Genomic DNA, 21609 nt, shown 5'->3' with positions numbered 1-21609 from the left:
ACAATGTCAAAGGTCAGTGCGTGTGTCTGGCAGCAGTGATTGCGCATCCTCTCCCACTGGGAATTAAAACTGGGGCCCGCTTCAAGCAAAGGGGAGAATAACCCCCAGAAATCGGACGAATAGATCATGTGACAGGCAAAAAACAGAACGAAAGTGGTGTCACCTGCGAGTTTCCCGACCGATCACGTGTGACATAAACTGAACCCGCGGGTCAGTCTGTAGCCCCCTAGCTACTCTGGCGCGCCGACCCCAATCACTACCTCAATAGCCCCAATATAAGTGCAACAATTTGTTTTTTTTTACCGGAGGCGGGGCGAGTCCGGGCAGTACTGGCCTTTGTCTTCCAGGCAAGAACTATCTATCTATCTATCTATCTATCTATCTATCTATCTATCTATCTATCTATCTATCTATCTATCATCTATCTATCTATCTATCTATCTATCTATCTATCTATCTATCATCTATCTACCTATCTATCATCTATCTATCTACCTATCTATCTATCTGTCTATCTATCTATCATCTATCAATCTATCATTCTATCTATCTATCTATCTATCTATCTATCTATCTATCTATCTATCTATTATTTATCTATTATCGATCTATCTACCATCTATCTATATCTATCCATCTATCTATCATCTATCCATCCACCCATCATGCATTTCACCATCTATTTCTAGGAATACATCAACCCACCCATTTAAATATATTTATATTATCTATCTCTATCTATCTATCTATCTATCTATCTATCTATCTATCTATCTATCTATCTATCTATCTATCTATCTATCACTCGATCTATAATCCATCTATCTATCTACTATCTATCTATCTATCTATCTATCTATCTATCTATAATCCATCTATCTATCTATAATCTATCTATCAATCATCTATCTATCTATCTATCTATCTATCTATCTATCTATCTATCTATCTATCTATCTATCTATCTATCTATCTATCATCCATCTATCTATCTATAATCTATCTATCTATCAATCATCTATTTATTTATCTATCTATCTATCTATCTATCTATCTATTATCTATCTATCTATCTATCTATCATCTATCTATCTATCTATCTATCTATCTATCTATCTATCTATCTATCTATCTATCTATCTATCTATCTATCATTCTATCTATCTATCTATCTATCTGTCTGTCTGTCTGTCTGTCTGTCTGTCTGTCTGTCTGTCTGTTTGTCTGTCTGTCTGTCTATCTATCTATCCATCTATCTATTATCTATCTATTATCGATCTATCTACCATCTATCTATCTATATCTATCCATCTATCTATCATCTATCCACCCATCATGCATTTCACCATCTATGTCTAGGAATACATCAACCCACCCATTTAAATATATTGATATTTTATCTATCTATCTATTATCTATCTATATATCTGCCTGTCTATCCTCTCTCTCGTTCTCTCTCTATGTATCTACTCGTTTGAGCCATTTTTTTGGTGTGTGTGTATAAGAATGCACAAACACGCATACATCCATAACAGACAGCTACAGCTAATACATGTCTTTTGGAGAGATTATTTTGAAAACAATGAAAATCAAGGTCTCGGCTGCAGTATGTAGGGGCGCATCACAGAATGGTCTGCAAAACATTTTGCAAGAAAGGACAATGTTAAAGGCGCACGCATTTCCCCATCTTACCAAAATAGAGTATTTTATCACACAACTACTGAAAAATACTTAGCAGATCCATCAGTGGATTGGTATGAGGTCCTGTCTGGAAATTGTTGCTTCTCCTTTTGACCAGATACAATAATTTAATTTTGGCACTGGACGCATTTTGAAAAATATAGTAGTAAAGTCACATGCTTCCACCGACCACACTGACTGCACATCAGATGGTTTGTTTCCCAGACATTAGGTGATACAGAGACTCGTATTTGGGGATTGAACTTCAACTTTGCATGAAATTATTTAGCATATTTAAAGATGGGCTGTTGGTCGTTTCCCTTGAACAGAAGTAGTGACGGTGAGAGGCGCTGCTATTGGGCAGTGTGGATAGGAAATTCGGAGGCGAGTGTGTGAGATCTGCACTCAGGGGAGGGAGGGGGTGCTTCCCTCAATGGCGCACAACCCCCATAGTAACGGATCCCAGCAGCACCACAGCAGTAAGTGAAGGCAGAATGCCATAAAACTACCAGCCCTTACTTGCTGCTCATTTGTTTTAAAGGCAAAACATTCCAATTAATCCTTTCTAGATGAGCACACGGTTTGCAGTCTGACACTTTGTGTTTGTGTTGTACAAACCAGGGGTAGAACAGTGGTTTGCGTTTTTACGCAGTGCTTTGAAGTCTTCGGAGCGGGCGCTTCTGAAGCACAATGAGCTAGCTTTGTATGTTATGGGTACTGGCGTTTTAGCTCTGGGGCGGATGTGCATTATTTTATTGCCAAAAGATAGTCACTGTATGACACAAGAGACCCTCCCCTGGATCAGTAAGCGCGGGGTAAATGCTGCTGCCGCTGCGGGCACAAGAGGGCAGTGAATCATCTTGGTTTTGTCATTGGACCACCAGGTATTACAGTGAGAAGGGGGCAATTCTATATAAAAAGGATGCCATGCCAGTAAAAAAAAATCCAGTAATGGCACTGGAAAAGCTGTGCTGTGAAAACCAAGGTGCCCTGGTATGCGTAGAGGTGGAACGCTGGAGATAAATTCCGTCGGCACAGGAGGATCCTGCTAGGGGTATGGGTAACAGCTGTGGGCACAGAGGCATCTTGTTGAGGGCACAGGAAGTTCCTGCTGTAGGGACACATGAGATATTAGTTGTGGGCACAGGAGTATCCTGATGTAGGGGCACAAGAGATAATAGCTGTGGGCACAGGAGAATCCTGATGTAGGGGTACAGGAGATAATAGCTGTGGGCACAGAAGGTTCCTGCTGTTGGGGAACAGGAGATAATAGCTGTGGGCACAGGAGGTATCCTGATGTAGGGGCACAGGAGATAATAGCTGTGGGCACAGGAGGATCCTGATGTAGGGGTACAGGAGATAATAGCTGTGGGCACAGAAGGTTCCTGCTGTTGAGGAACAGGAGATAATAGCTGTGGGCACAGAAGGTTCCTGCTGTAGAGGCAAAGGAAAAAAATAGCTGTTGGCACAGGAGGTTCCTGATGTAGGGGCACAGGAGATAATAGCTGTGGGCACAGGAGGTTCCTGATATAGGGGCAGAGACTCTGATGCCATCCACTGCTTTCCGTTCGGCGCCGGGAGAGCCCAGGGGAAGGCACAATTTCCACAGCAGATTACACGCTCCTATGAAACGACCAAGTGACGATCTGTTTCTTCCCTTGATATGGCTACAAAGAAAAAAAAAAGGGGCCCATACTTGTAGCTTGTCAATTTCCCCGTGTGATCACATGACCAGCACCTCCCTGCTAAGGATGGGGATAGATTTCCACGTCAGCTTACGTCTTCCAATTTCTACTTCACGGATCTGCTTCAAAGAGGCAGCTGCATTAGGGAATGATGTTAAGCTCAGCTAATGCGGACAGCCCGAGGTAGCCTAATGATGGATTTTGATGAGCGAGTTCCTTGCTCCTCTAACATGTATTTGCCAAGTTGCACTTACTACGTTTCGGGTCCTGACTTCTCCAGCCTTCCTTCATTCCTGCCCCAAACCCCTTCTTCTCGTCCCATGACATATTCCTATTCTTCCAACCTGCCCCAGGTCCAACCAGTGCGAGAAGTCACCTTCAGGGAATTTGCCATTGACTCGTCCAGTAAGTGGCACCACAGGAACAATGTGCCCCATTGCTACTCAGCAGAGGAGATCATGCACAGGGACTGCCTGCCTGCCTCCAACACTGCTAGCGTGGGGGAAATATTCGCCAAAAATCCCTCCAATGTCTACCACCCCAATGCCAACGTTTCCTCCAATTTCTATAGCACAGTGGGCAGGAATGGGGTGCTGCCACAAGCCTTTGATCAGTTCTTTGAGACAGCCTATGCCACCACCACGGAAAGTCAAGCCTCGGATTATTCTGTGGATAAGACTTGCGACAAAGTTGCAGCAGTAGCAGCAGCAACTTCAAGTTCGGAGCCGGAGCAGAAGGAGAGGAGAGCAGAGAGCAGCAGCAGGAGGAGCAGCAGCAGCAGTTCCCAGTCATCTTCCGGCAACAATGAGGACAAAGCCAACTGCAGCAGTACGTATGTGTATGAGTGCAGCCCCTGCCTATGAAAGACTCTGCGATCTAGCGCGCCGCTGTTAAATTTTTATATGCTGTTTTATAAGCATATAAGGTTTATGGAGGCCCTTTAGATTTCCCCCAACAAAACTTTCTTCTAAAAGCCCAGATCACGTGTTTAGCGCTGAAATTGGCCGTGAAATACCAGCGACCAATGGAGGCTTTAAAACAATCCTTCCCCCTTTTCCCTTTTAAAACTCAGGGGTCGGTTTTTGTAGAGAATCTAGGAACGAAGAATTTGTGCCAATAAAATGACAGACAAAGAAGCTTTAATAGAACAGGGATCTTGGCATCATCAGTACTTTCTGGGGACATTTTTAGGTTTAGAATCCTTACTGTTGGATGGATGGGGAAACGTTTTAGCATGGAAGGGAAAACAAATACTGGAGTATACTGGTTGCCTAATATCTTCTCTTGTTTACACCACAACAGCATATGGCGCCATGGGAGTGCAATTTAAAGTGGCCAGTAGAGTTTGTGAGTACATGAAACTGGTTCCCATATATTAGTATTGGTGTCACTGTACACAGCTAGAGAAAAGCATGGGGCCCATTATGACTTATAGTATCTGGACAGCAGAGATTTCATTCATGTCTATGTCAATCTATATTGTCTGTCTTCCTATCAATGCCCAAGTACAGTATAGGCCATATTTGCTTCTTAATACAACAGTTATTGCCAAGTTTTTTTTGTGCCCAATATAATCAGATAATTACCCAATATAGAAAGCTTGGAAATTCCAGTTGCTTTAACCCTTTCTCCCCCCCCCCCACTGCAAAACCTTTTTTTAAATGTGTTTGCCTTGCATGCTCCACATTCTGCAATTTTAAAAGCACATTCACTTTGGTTTGTCCCAGCAGGTGGGCAGCGTACGCGCAAAAAAAGATGCCCTTATACCAAATACCAGATTAGAGAGCTGGAAAGGGAGTTCTTCTTTAGCGTCTATATTAACAAAGAAAAGCGCCTGCAGCTCTCACGGATGCTCAACCTGACTGACCGACAAGTCAAGATCTGGTTCCAGAACAGGAGGATGAAAGAGAAGAAAGTTAACAGAGACCGCCTGCAGTACTATTCTGCTAACCCACTGCTATGAGACCAGCTGGGGGTTCAGGACTTTTATTCCCAGTCACCTTGACAAGGTCAAGCCCACAGTTTCACAGATAGAGATATGGTCCAGACAGGGCTTTGGAGTATAACATGTTTCTATGGACTTACCCCAGCCTGGAACTTCCCTTGGCCCTGGTTTTTGATCTACCCAAGTTAATTGCGCACAGTGAAAATGGAAAAAAGAAGGCCCTCAACTTTAGTCTCCTTTCTTCTGGTTATGGTTAAGGTTCTATTGTACACACTTTGGTACACACAGTGGACATTTGTTATTCTGGATCAATACAAACAATGTTCAAGCTATAAGCTCCCTCTCTCTAGTATTTCACTCTACCAAAGAGTCCAGCAAATACAATATTTGGTAGAGCCAACTCATTTCCTTCTAGGGAACAGCTCACTACAGAGGAAGAATTAACTGGTTAATTTAATATCGAATCACCCCAAACTGTTACCCTGCGAATTCATGTTATTTATTGCAAAGAAGCAACCCATCAACATGAAATATGAAGTCTGCACTTTCTTTGCTAATATCAATCCGCCTGGGAGTCACTTGTAGAAATGGAAAGTTTAGGCAGAGACAAGCAAGCATTGCAATCTCCACGAGACAATCAATCAGCATACAGAGAAAGCAATAATAGCTTTAAAAAAAAAGTAACAACTATCTGTTATCTTTTTTTTTTTCATACCAAATTGCAACAAATAGGGCTGGAGTCTGCAGGTTATATTCTAAATTGGAATGAAATCTCTTTGCAATATAGTTGACCTAATGAGAACCAAAGTTATTATATACAATTATAAAAAAAAAATATTTGAAATTATTATATTAGTTAAAGGGATACAAGATCCTATTTGTAATATCTGCGTTTGAATGTATGTATGTTTCATATGAAGTTTTACTAAAGATGTAAATAAATAACATTTGCTATTTGGGCTGATTGACCTTTTACACATCTGGTGAGAACTTGTTTTCTTCTTACTAGTGCAACATTGACTTATTTTCACGTATCTTTCAATTTATATCTTTGATCCCCGCTTCACGTTTGGGAGGGTAAACTTTTTTGGTATCATTCACGGAGGGGTAAACCCAGAATGTCACTATTTCCATACAGAATACGTGTTTGCTGTGTGTATATATAAAGCATGTTTTATGCAGATAAGATGGGATGCATGTATTCGGCAGCGCACAAACTAATAAACAAGTGGGTGCACGTTACATTGTTATGATTCATTGCTGCTTTGAATGTTAGTTCCAGTATAGCACATCCTATTCAGTGGTGCTCCCGCTTAGCACAATTGGTTAATTTGGCTCTGCTGATCCTGCACTTTCTAAAGAAAGAGATTGCACTGACTCGAAAATATTGATTATTGATTGGGAACGCAGTCCTAATGTATTTTTTTTTCCCGCATACAAAGATTTGTCATTTGTATATCCGTTTTTAGGTTGATGGTGCAACAATAAAACGAATACACTGCTAATAGTTTGGTCCGAACTGGGACATTTGTATGTTTGTAGTTTCTTTCTCGTTTCTATCTATCTATCTATCTATCTATCTATCTATCTATCTATCTATCTATCTATCTATCTATCAACTATCGAAATATCTATCATCTATCTATCTATCTATCTATCTATCTATCTATCTATCTATCTATCTATCTATCTATCTATCTATCTATCTATCTATCTATCTATTTCTCTCTCTCTCTCTCTCTCTCTCTCTCTCTCTCTCTCTCTCACTCTCTGTCTATCTAATCTATCTATCTATCTATCTATCTATCTATCTATCTATCTATCTATCTATCTATCTATCTATCTATCTATCTATCATCTATCTATCTATCTTACTAATCACCTCTCTCTACCTATTTGCCTCTGTCTACCTTTTTCTCTCTATCTGTTCATTCAGTCACCTACAAAAACTGAGTTTTTTAAATAAACTTATGCTACCTTTCATCTATCATATATCTAACTTTCTATAAATCCATTAGTCATTGTATTTGTTCATCCATGCCTATAAATACATCAACCTATTTGAATGTGTAATCTGAGTATATCTATCTATCTATCTATCTATCTATCTATCTATCTATCTATCTATCTATCTATCTATCTATCTATCTATCTATCCATATCTATCATCTATCCATCCATCATGCATTTCTCCATCTATGTCTAGGAATACATCAACCCACCCATTTAAATATACATTTATTATTATTATTATTATTATTATTATTATTATTATTATTTATATTTATATTATCAGAAAGAATAAGCATATGTTGACAATTTATCTACAACAGCCATCTGTTGTTTCTTTATACCCATATAGATTTCTGCACTTTTAATTTTTTTTCTTGAGCAAAATATTCAGTGAACTGCGCTCATTTTATCTTCCTTATTGATTCAATAAACCAGAGCCATTGGCTTTGAAAATGTTCTTAGATTTCCTCATATACAATATGATGCCCTATTAGTTTGATTTTCTGGTAATCATCTGACTTTGAACTTCTCAGCTCTGGTCAGACATCCCACATAACCTTCAAAGGAATGAGTAGTAGTATGTAGCCATTCTTTTGTTTACAGTTTTGCTGGTTGTATATATAATGGTTATGCAAGCAATGGCAGACACATCACAGTCTGACGCTATTAAAAAGGCTTTTTATTTTTGTACATTTTTGTATATCCTAGCGAAAGAAAGAATACAGTATAACCATGAGAACTGACATTTCCAAGGGATAACATGTTTTTCTCATGCTTTTAAACAAAAGATCGCCTTTTTTGGGTTAAAAATTAACTGGTTCTCTTAGCAAATGCTAGACCCCAGAGGCCTGGAGCTTATCCGCCAGAGGCTTTGGTCTCCTGACCTAATAAAAGTACATGCTCTGTGTTGCTAAGGCAATTTAGTAATAAAACGTGTCTGTGATTTGCAATTTGCATATTTGGAATGCTGGGCTATAAACTAAGCATGAAGCCGTTCACAGAAATATTTGCTATCCAACAGTTGCCTGACGGACATTCAAGCATCTCTTAGGCTGAAGAACAAAAATTTTGAAATTGTATCATTTACCTAGGAACCCAGTGTCCACAAGATGGCACTGTCCCGATCAATGTCAAAGCCGTGCTGCCAGGAACTTTCCTTATTCCAGAATCTTGGCCTTTGTTGTGCTATAATGAAGGGAGCACCCCTCCAGATATGCCAACTTATTTTGTCTGAAGATAACAGCCTATCAACAACTGATTGAAAAAAATTCTGTGTCTGGAAATGTCACATTTGGTTTGGTTTCAGTGAGACAAAGCCCGAACAAATCGGTATGGATACAAGAATTCATTTTGGTAAGTGAAAAATTGTGCTCAGTATTAGAATTATAGGGGTAATATTCACTTCAGTGTCATATTGTTAATTATAAGAATATATTGCCACTGACCATTACCAACCCATCTGCATTTCTTTTGTTTGATGATTTTTAAATACAGATTTCTTTCCAAAATGGGCTTCAGAAAAGGACAAATGTGCATAATTTGTTTTAGAAGAATTAAGAGAGGTTGGGTGACACAGAGAAGGGGATAGAAAGAGGAAGAGAGGGGACACATATGCTATATTGTAAAAATAGTTGAATTAAATCAATTTATGGTTTCTGTTCCTTTTAACAACTGTCATATGTATACATCATAATAATAATAATAATAATAATATATATATATATATATATATATATATATATATATATATATATATATATATTTCTAGTTAAGTATCCTTATTTATTTATTTTGTTTTTTTAAATGCATGAATGGTGATATCCCTTATATTTGTCGCTCTAATCAAATGGGTAAATCAGGTTATAAAGGAGCAGGTAAATCTAAATAAGCAGAAAAATGTTATCCAGCGTTCAGACATTATATTAGAGGTGGGTTGCTTGATAGTTACATTGTAGCTCCAACATAAATACACACACCATTAAAAAATAAAGAGACCAGTATTAATTGTTCTGTTGTAAAGATGATCCAAGGGAAAGCGTTAATAATTTAAAACTGTTAGCAGATACTGTGCCAAAAATAATATCTGCCACCCCCACTAGAAAGACTAAAAACAAAGTAAGGGTATAATTAATGGCTAATATTAAACTAACAAGACAAAAAAGAATGTTAAATGCTCTCCCAGGCTCCATTGCAGAGAGTTGCTATGAACATGACATCCAACTATAAAGTTTATAAGTTGCTGCTTTAAATTGATAAATACACGGTTTGCAAAACCAAGTATGTGTTTAAATGCACAGTCACTTAGATACATTACATACGCTAAAGTGTGCATGTGTGTATAGACCATTTAAATTGAATTGAAAGGAGCCATGTCCACCCTCCCCCCTTTAAATCCAACTGAGATTAATATTACTGTCTGCCACAATGAATCTCATATACCCACTGTCTGACACAAGAATCTAAGATACCTCAAAACCGCATTTATATAATCGAGAAATGCTGATATCCTGTATGACAAATCAGATTTATGAGGCCACTCTGAAAGTAGAATTTTAGTCAGTCAAAATGCAGATTTCTTAAATCCACACTCTCAGTCTCTTGATCTGTAGATTATTTAGGCATAATATGGTACTGTGTGTATGCTGTTGTGAATTAGTTACCTTGTGTTAAATTGTTGTTAAAATAAATATGTCTTCAAATAATTATTTAAACAGCAAAAATGTAAAATAAAATTAAAACCAGCACAGCACAAAAAAGAATTACTGGCATCTTGTATTTATTATATTACCCTCTAAATCCCCATTGATTCAAATAATGTAATTTAATCTGTGCATTGCTTTGCTAGATGAATTGAAAAAACTAAACATTACAAGCAAATAGTATTTATCTATGGGACAAATAACAAATTAATAAACGTATATCTTTAGCTACTGTAAGATGAGTCAGTTTAACCAAGTGCATTTTATTTCACCAATAAGAAACTCATTTAGAGATTGATAGCTATAAGTATTGTTGAGGAGCAAAATCATAAAGATTGGCATTTGGCACTGATCTTGGCACAAAAGTGTCACATCTGATTGAAAGCACCACCCTGGATCCATTCCAACGGAAAATGAAAGTATTTTGGCAACTCCCTGCATTCCTTGCAGTGTACAGTTGTCAGATTAGAATACTGCAATACACTTAATGTAGCGTCAAATCCTAGGGACACACACACAGGCACAATCTTCATATAATTTATCTCTTTGTAACTGTCTATGAATAAAGATGCCCCTGATATACATGAAACGCACAAGCAATATATATATATATATATATATATATATATATATATATATATATATATATATATATATATATATATATATATATAGTCAGGTGATCCCACTGGTGTCTAATAAAAGGGCAGCCAAGTTTGGGAGTTTTACTTTGAAAGCAGCTAGTAAGTTGCAGGTAAAACTTAGTCCCTTTGTAAAATGTATAATTAAGCAATTGAATTCTTAATGAATCAGATGAAAATTAAGCGTAGGACTGGCCAGATATGGGATGACTTTGACATAGTTGGCCAGCTTAAATATATTGCAATATATGGACAAACAATCCCTGTGTTGTTTAAAGGGTAAGGCATTTTTAGTAGCAGTATGCACAAAATGTCTCTGTCTTAAATATATTGATAATGGGTTGAGTGCAGAGGACCTCTTGTAGTTGACTATATGTATTTTGTGGTCACACCCTCATTGCACCCCCGCCTAATGGTTTTAAAAAATAGTGGTGAGCACAACTTTCCCTTGTTATATATATATATATATATATATATATATATATATATATATATATATATATATATATATATATATATATATATATATATATATATTGTGTGTGTGTGTTGTAGACTGAATGCAGCAGTTGGCTTCCCTTGCTTTCCTTCTTGACTTGCTGGGGTAAAGGCTTTCTTTCACTGTAACCCCATTATTTAATGAAAAGGGATTTAATTCTGTATTTAAAATGTAGTTTGGCACAATGCACCGTTTTCCTTTGGCGGATTGTTCCTCTAAACCCCAAACTGACCATTTATCGTTTATAGTTAAGATTTAAATGTCCTGTATTAGTTTTACTTGAGTGAGTTTGATGATACTAGTTTACTGTTTGCCTTGGCCTTGTTGCTGATTAAAGAAAGAATAGATCATGCACACCACTGAGCTATTAAACCTCATGATCTACACGTGTGCCTGCCTATAAAAGGCATCAGTATTCTTTGTATAAACACATCTGCAGGACTTCTCTGCGCCATATCCCATAGTTGCTAAGTGCTGAAGTATCATTTTCTTTTCTAATGAAGCTATGCATACACAAATTGCAGAATTGCACAAATATAGAAAACAGACGAAAACAAATAAAAATGTATTGCTATTTTAGATATTAAAAAAAACACAACGACTCTTTCAACTGTAGTGGCATTTCTGGTATTTCACTAGGTACATAATCTGATCACACACAATTTGCTCTGAAATATTACTCCTTGGTAATGGGATAAAACTACATTCTCTGGGTTCCTTTGTGAAAACAATGGGGCCTTGTGACTGCTTCTGATGCAGAATGCTTTAGCCTAGAATTGAAGAATAAAACTTAAAAGAGGTGCAGCAGCCAAGGTCAAACCAATATATATATATATATATATATATATATATATACACACACACACACAAATATATGCATGCATGTATTAATATAATTTTCACTTCACCGTCCATGCTCTGGAAACTGTTCCAAATATGGTATTAATTATACTAGGGCGGTGTTCTATAAAAGGCCAAAAATGGATTGGCTCTCTGCTTTTACAGTACAGGTTAAAAATTCAGTTTATATATAAAAAAAAAAAAAAAAACAAGAAAAAAAGCCAAGATGTGATTCTGGGAATTAAATTACTCGTGAAAGAAAAAAAACAATTCTATATAAATGAAAAGATTTGCCTTAGAAATCTGTGTTGCTTGTTGCTGTAGAACAGAAATGGATGATTTTACAAGTTTAATAAGGCAGGAGGGGGTAGGGCTCACAATGCTTTTACTGGGGTGCTGAAGTGGGGAATAACTCTTCTAGCCTGCAACGTCCAGTTGAGCCACAACCTTAGAGAGGCCTCAAGCTGCTCATTCTTACAGAAACATCTGAACTCGGTTCATTCTATAGGTTTCATGAGCCCTTCCCAGAAGGAAAGTCAGAAGTGGAGCTAGTAGCTCAGTTTAAAAAGCAGATATTTCCCTGGCTTTACAAAGGCAGACTAGCATTCTCTTGTCTTCTACAGATCGTCTGAAAGCCAAGGGTAATGCTTTGGGGATGCGTGACTATTTAATCGCTGTACTGTCTGCTGACTGGATCTACTACTCAACACTTTTCATCTCTGTATTTTATTTATTTATTTATTTTGCATTGCTCGCCAGACTGCGGCTTATAGGGTGCACTCATTTCTTCTATTTATTCTCTGATCCGCGTGCTCTGCCTGGTGCAACAAAGGAAATCAGTTTGGAATCCTCTAAACGCGAAGAGCTTGCAACTAGCGGCTATAAACTGCATCTAAATTGCTCATATTTCGCCTAACAGAAGAATGTAACATCATAATTACTTTAAAGCCATAGGAACAAAGTGGGTTATATAGCAGGATACTAGAGAGCCATAAACATGAAACGACAAATGACTGTGTTAGTGGTGCCTATTAACAGCTTTAAAGCCTTCCTGTTGTTGAATTAGACCGGGCATGTATAGACCAAAAGAACTACCAACTTAAACTGTATGTGCAAGAGAATAAATTGCCCTTTCTGGCTAGGATAGGTGCCTATTGTTCTTGCGTTTTGAAACTATTTTAAGGGCAATAATAAAAAAAAAATCCTAAAGCAGCAAATCCAGGCCAGCTTCTGGTGTATAAAGCCTACCTGAATAATTCACAAGCCTATGTGCAAGTCATTCAGGTCCATTTCCTTTAGCACTGATATTTATATTGAAGCACCTGGAAGGAAGCTAAACATTGGCCTTTTCATTTTGATAATAAATAGGTTCCAATGGTTTTATTTTGTCTCTAAGGCAGAGCAGTTTTTATGACATTAATATATATATGTATATATATGTGTGTATGTATATGTGTATATATATACCTCTATCTATCTATCTATCTATCTATCTATCTATCTATTATCTATCTATCTATCTATCATCTATCTATTATCTATATATTATCTATATATATATATATATGTATATATGTTCACAGAAATGGCAAAAAATGAGCTGTTAAGGCAATATGGTTTGCAATGATCTGTATATAGATGCTGATACATAGGTACATATATATATATATATATATATATATATATATATATATATATATATATATATATATATATATATATATAGAGGCACACTCACATATGTATATATAGAGAGACACATATATGATATTGAGGTCGAGCTGAGATGCACCTTTGCATACGAAACCGGACTGGGAGGGGTCGCTGCGAGCTGAGGGCTTCTATTGGCTGCGTGCATTTGCAGTGGTGCAGGGGTATCTCTAATCATATTCAGCATGTTTTGCACAAGAAATGTCAGCCAGAAAGGAATATCTTCTCTCTTCGCCAAATTATCCCACCATAATGTCCTGCTCCGAGAGTCCGGCGGCCAATTCTTTCCTGGTGGATTCGTTGATGAGTGGAGGCAGAGGAGAGCCGGGGGGCTATTACCAGGGCAGTGGGGGTTATCTACCCCAGGCTTCAGAGGTGTCATATGGACTGCAAAGCTGTGGACTTTTCCCAGTGCTGGGCAAACGGAATGAAGGTATCCCCCCCAATAACCCAGCACCCCCTACATCTCAGGGCTATGGGCAGGGCATTGAAGTGTGGCTAGAAGCCCCCAGGTCTTGTCGCGTGGGGCAGTCAGAGAGCCAAGCGCCCACCCCCTGCTCCTTTACCCAGAACATTAAAGAGGAGACCTCCTATTGCTTGTATGATTCAGACAAATGTCCGAAAGGCTCGACTGCAACAGAGCTGTCCGGCTTCCCAAGGGTTAACTCTGAGCCCAGCCCTGAGCCAAATGTGAGTTCTGTCCCAGTACCGGGCTACTTCCGCTTGTCCCAGGCTTATGGCTCTTCCAAAGGCTATGGGACTACTGCTTCCCAGTTTCCAGTACGTTTCGACGCGCCTGCGTCTTTGTCCTCTGTGCCTACAGAAAACGCCAGGAAAGAGAGCGTGGAATCGCCAGTTAGCAAGTTACCCGCCGGCTCCCAGCAGAGAAGGGAAGAGGAGATTCTCAGTTCATCTTCTGCTGCAGAAGAATCATCCCCGGCTCCCTCTGACAGCAGCAAACACTCTCCTGGCAAAGAGCTTGTAGGTGAGCACTGCAAATCCATACTGAAAATGAAATGCCTGCTGCCCAAGGAAAGGGGATTTCACAACCCCATCATACAGGAAAACCTCCTTTTTTTTACTATCATCCTTTGAACTATTTAATAATTGGGCGTGAGTGTGTCATAAAAATCATGTCTGTCCTAAACTTCACACCACATGCCTCAGAGAGTGTCTGTGCTCAGTCACAAGGGAAGATCCCACTGTTGTAAAACAGTCTGTCCAGCCAAAGGGAGCACCCACAGCCCCTCATGTGTAAATGTGCAGGGAGGGGTGAGGGGATAAATATCTACATAGTTTATTTCCCACATGAGCCCACATCTGTGGCTTATGGCAAATGCCAGAGGGGCTGCTATAAAATTCAATAGAAAGTCACTATTTAGTGGGCTGGTGGGGGCTGTTTGATTCTTATTGTATTTGGAATGGCAGGGCCTATTTAGACTCTCAGCCCAGACCTGCATGGGCCCCAAGCGTATATATATTTATATTTATATATAGTATTCTGCAGGATCTCTGCTCCCCGTGTTACTGAAATGAATATCATGAAGCGGGATACAATGGACACACCGTGAGTCAGAAGGAAAGATACCCGAGCATCCTTGTGCCCTTACAATACCCTGAGTGTGCCATATAAATATAACTCATATGCAACATGCCCCCTAGCTCACCCCAAGTAAGTAACCCAGAGTTCATGTGCTGGAAGTTAGTGTTAATAGGCCACTGGATAGACTGGTCACATACATGTTTCTACTACTGCATGATTTAAAATTGAATATCTATCTCTCTATCTATCTATCAGCGGTTTATCTATCTATTATGTCTCTCTCTCTCTCTCTCTCTCTCTCTCTCTCTCTCTCTCTCTCTCTCTATATAGATATATCATCTATCTATATATTTATTATCTAACTATCATCTCTCTCTCTCTCTCTCTCTCTCTCTCTCTCTCTCTCTCTCTCTCTCTCTCTCTCTATATATAATCTACATATCTGTTATCTATCTGTCTACCTATCTATCTGTCTGTCTATCTATCTATCTATCTATCTATCTATCTATCTATCTATCTATCTATCTATATATCTATCATATATATCTATAATCTATCTATCTGTCATCTATATATCTATTATCTATTTATCATCTATCTATATACTATCTATCTATCTATCTATCTATCTATCTATCTATCTATCTATCTATCTATCTATCTATCTATCTATCTATCTATTTATCTATCTAACATTATATATACATATATAAGACAAATCAGCGTTCTTGCTTAGCTCAGGGATTTAAAGATATACAGTAAAGTGGTGGTGCTGATGATTAAATACCTATAATTACACGTGTGTGTGTGATCGGATAGATCGATGGATACAGGGTCGGTGGTCGGGGCCTTAGCACATAGGTAGGTTGATAACCTTTAATAACTCAGGGCAAGATGGAAAGCCAAAATCCCAAAGCGATGATGATATAGCGTATATGTAGTTATAGTAAGAATAACAGATTTCCTCCTTTATCCAAGGAAACGCTAAAGGTGAGAATGCAGCGAACTGGCTGACAGCAAAGAGTGGGCGGAAGAAGCGGTGCCCTTATACCAAACACCAGACACTGGAGCTGGAGAAAGAATTCCTGTTCAACATGTACCTGACTCGCGAGCGGCGCCTAGAGATCAGCCGGAGCGTGCACCTTTCTGACAGACAAGTGAAAATCTGGTTCCAGAACCGCAGGATGAAACTCAAGAAGATGAACCGAGAGCACAGAATCCGCGAGCTCACAGCCAACTTCAACTTTTCCTGATGCCTCCCCTCCAGCACCCTCCCTCCCTCAGGACTCCCAGTGCCAGTACTGTTTGGCTTCCATCATCCCCTCCACCTGTGCGGAGTCACACGTTTTCTACATTGTCAGTACTGTGTCCATAATCCCACCCGTACCTTTTCTAAGCGACCCACCGTTGCGCACTGACCGTTTCATTTTTTTGTTTCCTACAACTACAATTATTTTAAGACAGACGTTCGCAGAGGTTAAAGTTATATTGTTTCTATTTTTTAAGCCTTTTTTAGGTTTGATCAAGCATTTTCCTATTTTTTTTAATTTTTATTTTTTGTAAAAGGTATTTAAGCCGAATGTTAAAACGTGCAGTTTGACCACACAATATTGGGTTGAATGAAATACGCAATATTTGCCCAGGGAAAAAAAAACCAAAACGTTTTCTTTTAATTATTATTATTCTTTAAAGGAGAACAAACACCGCAAGGGACTATACTTTATACTTGTACATTATTAGATTATTCCTTGAGCGGGTGATGTGTTTCCAGGTGACCTTCTGTAGCACAAGAGAAGCAAGTTACACATAATGGTTTTTTTTTCTATGCTTTCAATTTTTATTTTTATTTAAAATGACAGGGGCTGGAATTAAAATACAAGATATTCGCATTCCTAAAATACTGTGAATTTACCTGCTGTTTTTTATTTTTTATTTTACTTACATTAAAAAATAAGAACTTTATAGATTCAAATATGTGTAAATGTTTATAAATATTAAAAGGAAAGAGAAAAAAAAGCCATTCCTCGTTGGGTCAAAGTATTAATGTTAGTTCTGACGTCATCTGCTTCTTACCTTCCTCCTGATTCATTAATATTGTAATGCTGCTGTTCTTGAACAGAACCTGTTTATGTTCCCAATGAAGAATAAAAGAAAATGCAAAGAGACTTTCCTATGTTCACTCCGTGTTGTGGCTGTTTATCCTTTTAGGTCTAATTTTATCTGTTCAGGAACTTTTACAACAGGAGAGAAGTTGGCAACCCCCCCTTTTTTTTCTCCAGTGCAATCACTTTAGGAATCTATTTAAATATTACCTAGACAGTCGTAATTTGTCTGGGCCTTATAGCGATGGAGCTGGAAGGGTGATCGGCTTTTGTGTAGTTTTATGACTTGCTCGCATATCTGCTTTGCTGCAACCCTAGACGAGTGCTTTCAGTTGTGCAAGGAGCTGTTTAGACAGAGGAAGCGAGTGCAAGAGAAGAAGGGATTGATTTTTTTTGCTCAATCTCAGATGGAAGAGACTGTCTCCCTTCCATCCGGGAAAACATTACTTGTGCTCCCCACTGACACTGAAGACATTTTTAAAGGTGAGATTTTTGCAAAGAGGACGCCATTGTTGGATTCTGCAGAGTCAGATTGAATTGAGAAATCAGGGTATTTGTAATGTACATGAAGGGGATACATTTGCAGGCCAGGAATACGATCTGAGATTGGAACCCGTTAGCTGTGTCTGCTCCTGTGCTCTTGGTACATGTTTAAGCTTGCCAGCAGCACACATCACAGATGTTACCCTTTGCAATCTGTGGAATATATATTTGCATTTTTTTTTCTTTATAGCGGATCCTCCTCTAGGAATTTGGAGATCGCCAATCCCCAAGTGTTAGCACAGAGCCGCTGTGTGGTTTAGGTAGTTTTATGTTGTTGGGCATTTCACTTTTCTCTCTACAACACGAAACTGCCTTAATTACATCAGTGGGATTCATCACCCATGTAGAAGAGGAAATTCTGCAATATCTGACTACCCTGTGGCCTGCGCCATTTGTGCCTGTGCTCGTCCTTTTTAAAGTGTTTCTATTTGTGCATATTTGCCTGTGTGCGCCTCGTTGTGTGCGCCTCCTCCAACAGCTGATGTCTGTGCGTGTACATATAGAGAGAGAGAGAGAGAGAGAGAGAGAGAGAGAGAGAGAGAGAGAGAGAGAGATTTGTACACTGTTGTGTATGTGTTTGTAGGTATGAGTATGTGTTTTGAATGAGTTTCTATTTGTGTGTATTTGCCTGAGTGCGCATGGCTGTGTGCGCATTCTCCAACAGCAGATGTCTGTGCGTTCACGGAGAGAGAGAGAGACTACATTGTAATTAAATGTTCTGTAAGCTTGCTATGATTATATTAGTTAGCCAATAAAGGCAGCAACTTCATACCACTTTGTTATTTTTTATTTCAAAAGGGTTGACCTGTAACATAGGTATGAGTATGTTATATATTTGTGTAGGTGTGTGTGCCCTTAATGGGCGGTCTTGGAAGTGATCTGTATTTAGGTTTTTTTTTTTTATTTCTACATTTGGATATTTTGTTTGGATATACGTTTGCGCGCATTGCTATGTGCGTGCATCAATGATTAGCATAGATGCATAACTGTGTATTAGTGTGATTTTTGTTGAATTGTGTTTTTATGATTGTGTGTTTTAAGAGTATGGCCCATGTGGACATTTATGCATTGGCTTTTGTGTCTGTAAAAAAAAACTTTCTAGCTGCAGTATTGTGCAACTTTTTAAATGGTGTTTTTCGAGGATATTCGTGGGATTGCACCTCTGTGTGTATACAAAGTTTTGTAGATTTGAATTTGTGTATACTATTTAAACATTTTTATAATTGTATATCAGTGTAATTTGTTGTTGTGTGTAATTGCGTGTGCTTGTTGGGTGTTCCTCTGCAGGCAAACAGCGTTATAGCAGGGTATTTGGGTGTATATTTTTGCAAGTATTTGGATTTTTGTTAATATGTGCTCGGTATTTTTCGTGTATATGTGCGCGTTTAGCTTCTGATTTATTTGTATACTTGTGTATGCGTTTATTTGCTAGTGCTTGGTATAAATATTCTGTGTGTGTGCTTTTGTGTATGTAGGACAGCAGATTTGTGTATTTGTAAGTGTGGGAGTTTAGAATAAACTATACGTGGATACTTGAATGTGTATATGTGCTTGTGAACTGGTTTCTATCCATGTATGGTGTATGTATATATGTATTTAATCTCTATGGGAGTGTGTATGGAGTTGCTATGAGCATGTGACTCATGGTGTGAGTTGGCTTGGGGGTTGTGTGTCTTTGCTCAAGGCTGTTGTTTAGGTGGCTGAGTGTGTAAAGGGGATGCATTTATTTCTGCAACAAAATTGTATTTATACTAAACTGAGATAAAATCAATATTAATTTTTGTCTGCATAAGAAATGTAGCTGCTTCCAGTAAGCCTTCAAGGTCAGATGGACAATAGCCCTTTAATGTTCTTTGGGATCTTTACAGTGCTCTTACTCAGGGATTGCTCACAGCAACAAAAACTAAAACAAAAAATAATGATTCGATTTAATTGCAGACCATTATTATTATTGCTGTGTGTATGCACAAACTGTGGGATTTAATAAATATAAAGGTGTTTCCCCCCTAAGACGTGGATGCGACTGGATATAATGGTTTCCTGCTTGCAAGGCCTCGGTTACGATCATTATTACAATGTGCCCATAGTCTGACATTCCAGAAATACACCACCAACAGCGACAGGGGCTGCTGAACAAATAAGCCACATATAAACTGCAACAGCAGTACAGCCTCTCCAGCTCAGCAAACCGACCCTCAAAGCTTGTTTTTAACAATGCCTGGGCCACTGAATTTGCTCATCTGATAATATATTTTAAGGTTCACTGTCATGCCACCTTCAGCTATCAAATACCAGGTCACCGACTGTACGATTTTCTCTAGTTTTATTTATCTGGAAAAAAAAGAAAAGAAAAAAAACACACCAAACACAAATAAAATATTTTCATCTACTGCGTTAAATTGTTGTTGTGTCCAATTTTTTTTATGAAATAATGCTCTGTATATGATACACCATAATCATCTATTGTATGTCAATTCTACAAAAACAATTTGTACACAAAGCACATTTCCCAGTAACTGTGTAGGGCAGACAAAAATACAGACAAATCCAATACATCTGTCTATGTGTCTGCTTATAATTCATCTATGTATCTTGCATGTCCACATACATTTGAGTGCCCAGCGGTATTTTACATGGAGACAGATATCCCCTCTTTTACTGACTAAATACTCAACATCCGATCCTATGAACATTAGCTCTTTCACAGTGAATTATTTTTACCTTTAGGGCTTTGTATGTCTTGGACAGTATAATTATTGGTTCAGTTAGCAAGAGGGGAGGTCTGGGTCCAGGAAAACGTTTTATAAAATTCTTCTGAAATTCTCAGGTTTTCTACTGAAAACCCGAGTTTCGTTGAACAAAATGAATTCGTTCCAGAAAGAAAAAACTATAATACATTTTATTAAAGGGGATCGGTGTGTGTGTGTGCGTTCACGAATTTACAATCATACAAAATAAATACTGTGTGTTTCTCTCTCATGTTATGTACATGAATGTATCTGTGCGTAAGTGAATATATATATATATATATATATATATATATATATATATATATATATATATATATATATATATATATATATATATATATATATATACAACCAGCCCTGAGAGTGCTGATCTTCTTTGGATATGTGTGTGTGTGTGTGTGTGTGTGTGTAGGGTGCAGGGCTAATCTCCACAGCAGAGTAGAGTTTAGCTGAATTCCAACAATGGACTTGATCTGAGCCGCACTGAGCAGTGTAACCATCCGCCCTTGTGTTTCACTTCCCCAGGAATCACTGGTGCTTTTATAAACAACTACAAAGGCCAAATAAACCCTACGTGTGAGTCTTTTGCCAAACAGTAAAATTTCCAAAGCAAAGATAAAAAAACAAAAACATTTATTAGGAGGATTATTAGGCATAGGATCTCAGCTCTTTCCCAAGCCCCGAGCTGCTGATTGGTTTATATTTTTTTCTTTCCTTCTGGAAAACAAACCTTTATGGCCCCTGTTTTATGACAACGCTTAATTTTAACGGTATAGGCTTACTCCTTTAACTGAACTGCTCCCTCTGCAATATTATTATTATTATTATTATTACAATACTAACCCCACAACTGGATGTATAAGAGTTACAGCACTTCATGCAAATCATTTCAGTTTCACAGCTTATTGAGGAAAACACGGTTCAATCTAGAGAACTGCATTCGATTGAATGCGATCGTT

General features: G+C 38.2%; 2 protein-coding genes across 3 annotated transcripts; both read left to right on the top strand.

Moving 5' to 3' along the window:
• Positions 1-1589: 1589 nt before the first annotated feature.
• Positions 1590-6285, top strand: LOC108719932 (homeobox protein Hox-A11). Of its 2 annotated transcripts, none has more exons than XM_018269242.2 (2): positions 1590-4193; positions 5096-6285. In XM_018269242.2, the coding sequence occupies exons 1-2, from the start codon at positions 3533-3535 to the stop codon at positions 5326-5328; spliced, it is 894 nt and encodes a 297-aa protein (XP_018124731.1). In that variant the 5' UTR covers positions 1590-3532; the 3' UTR covers positions 5329-6285. The 2 variants fall into 2 exon arrangements, with proteins under 2 accessions (XP_018124731.1, XP_018124730.1); XM_018269241.2 differs by having other exon boundaries at positions 5093-6285.
• Positions 6286-13786: 7501 nt separating this feature from the next.
• On the top strand, positions 13787-20292 carry hoxa10.S (homeobox A10 S homeolog). The gene is made up of 2 exons (XM_018269240.2): positions 13787-14697; positions 16234-20292. The coding sequence occupies exons 1-2, from the start codon at positions 13914-13916 to the stop codon at positions 16506-16508; spliced, it is 1059 nt and encodes a 352-aa protein (XP_018124729.1). The 5' UTR covers positions 13787-13913; the 3' UTR covers positions 16509-20292.
• Positions 20293-21609: the final 1317 nt, after the last annotated feature.

This window comes from Xenopus laevis, chromosome 6S (assembly GCF_017654675.1).
Source record: "Xenopus laevis strain J_2021 chromosome 6S, Xenopus_laevis_v10.1, whole genome shotgun sequence".
NCBI classification, from domain to species: Eukaryota; Metazoa; Chordata; class Amphibia; order Anura; family Pipidae; genus Xenopus; species Xenopus laevis.
This window is presented reverse-complemented; position numbering and strand designations above follow the sequence as displayed.

Excerpts from the sequence above, each read along its gene's own strand:
- hoxa10.S (XM_018269240.2), top strand. The coding sequence starts at position 13,914 with ATGTCAGCCAGAAAGGAATATCTTCTCTCTTCGCCAAATTATCCCACC. Across the intron at positions 14,698-16,233 it reads TCCTGGCAAAGAGCTTGTAG|GAAACGCTAAAGGTGAGAAT; the intron begins GTGAGCACTGCA and ends CCTTTATCCAAG.
- LOC108719932 (XM_018269241.2), top strand. The coding sequence starts at position 3,533 with ATGCGGACAGCCCGAGGTAGCCTAATGATGGATTTTGATGAGCGAGTT. Across the intron at positions 4,194-5,092 it reads GGACAAAGCCAACTGCAGCA|CAGGTGGGCAGCGTACGCGC; the intron begins GTACGTATGTGT and ends GGTTTGTCCCAG.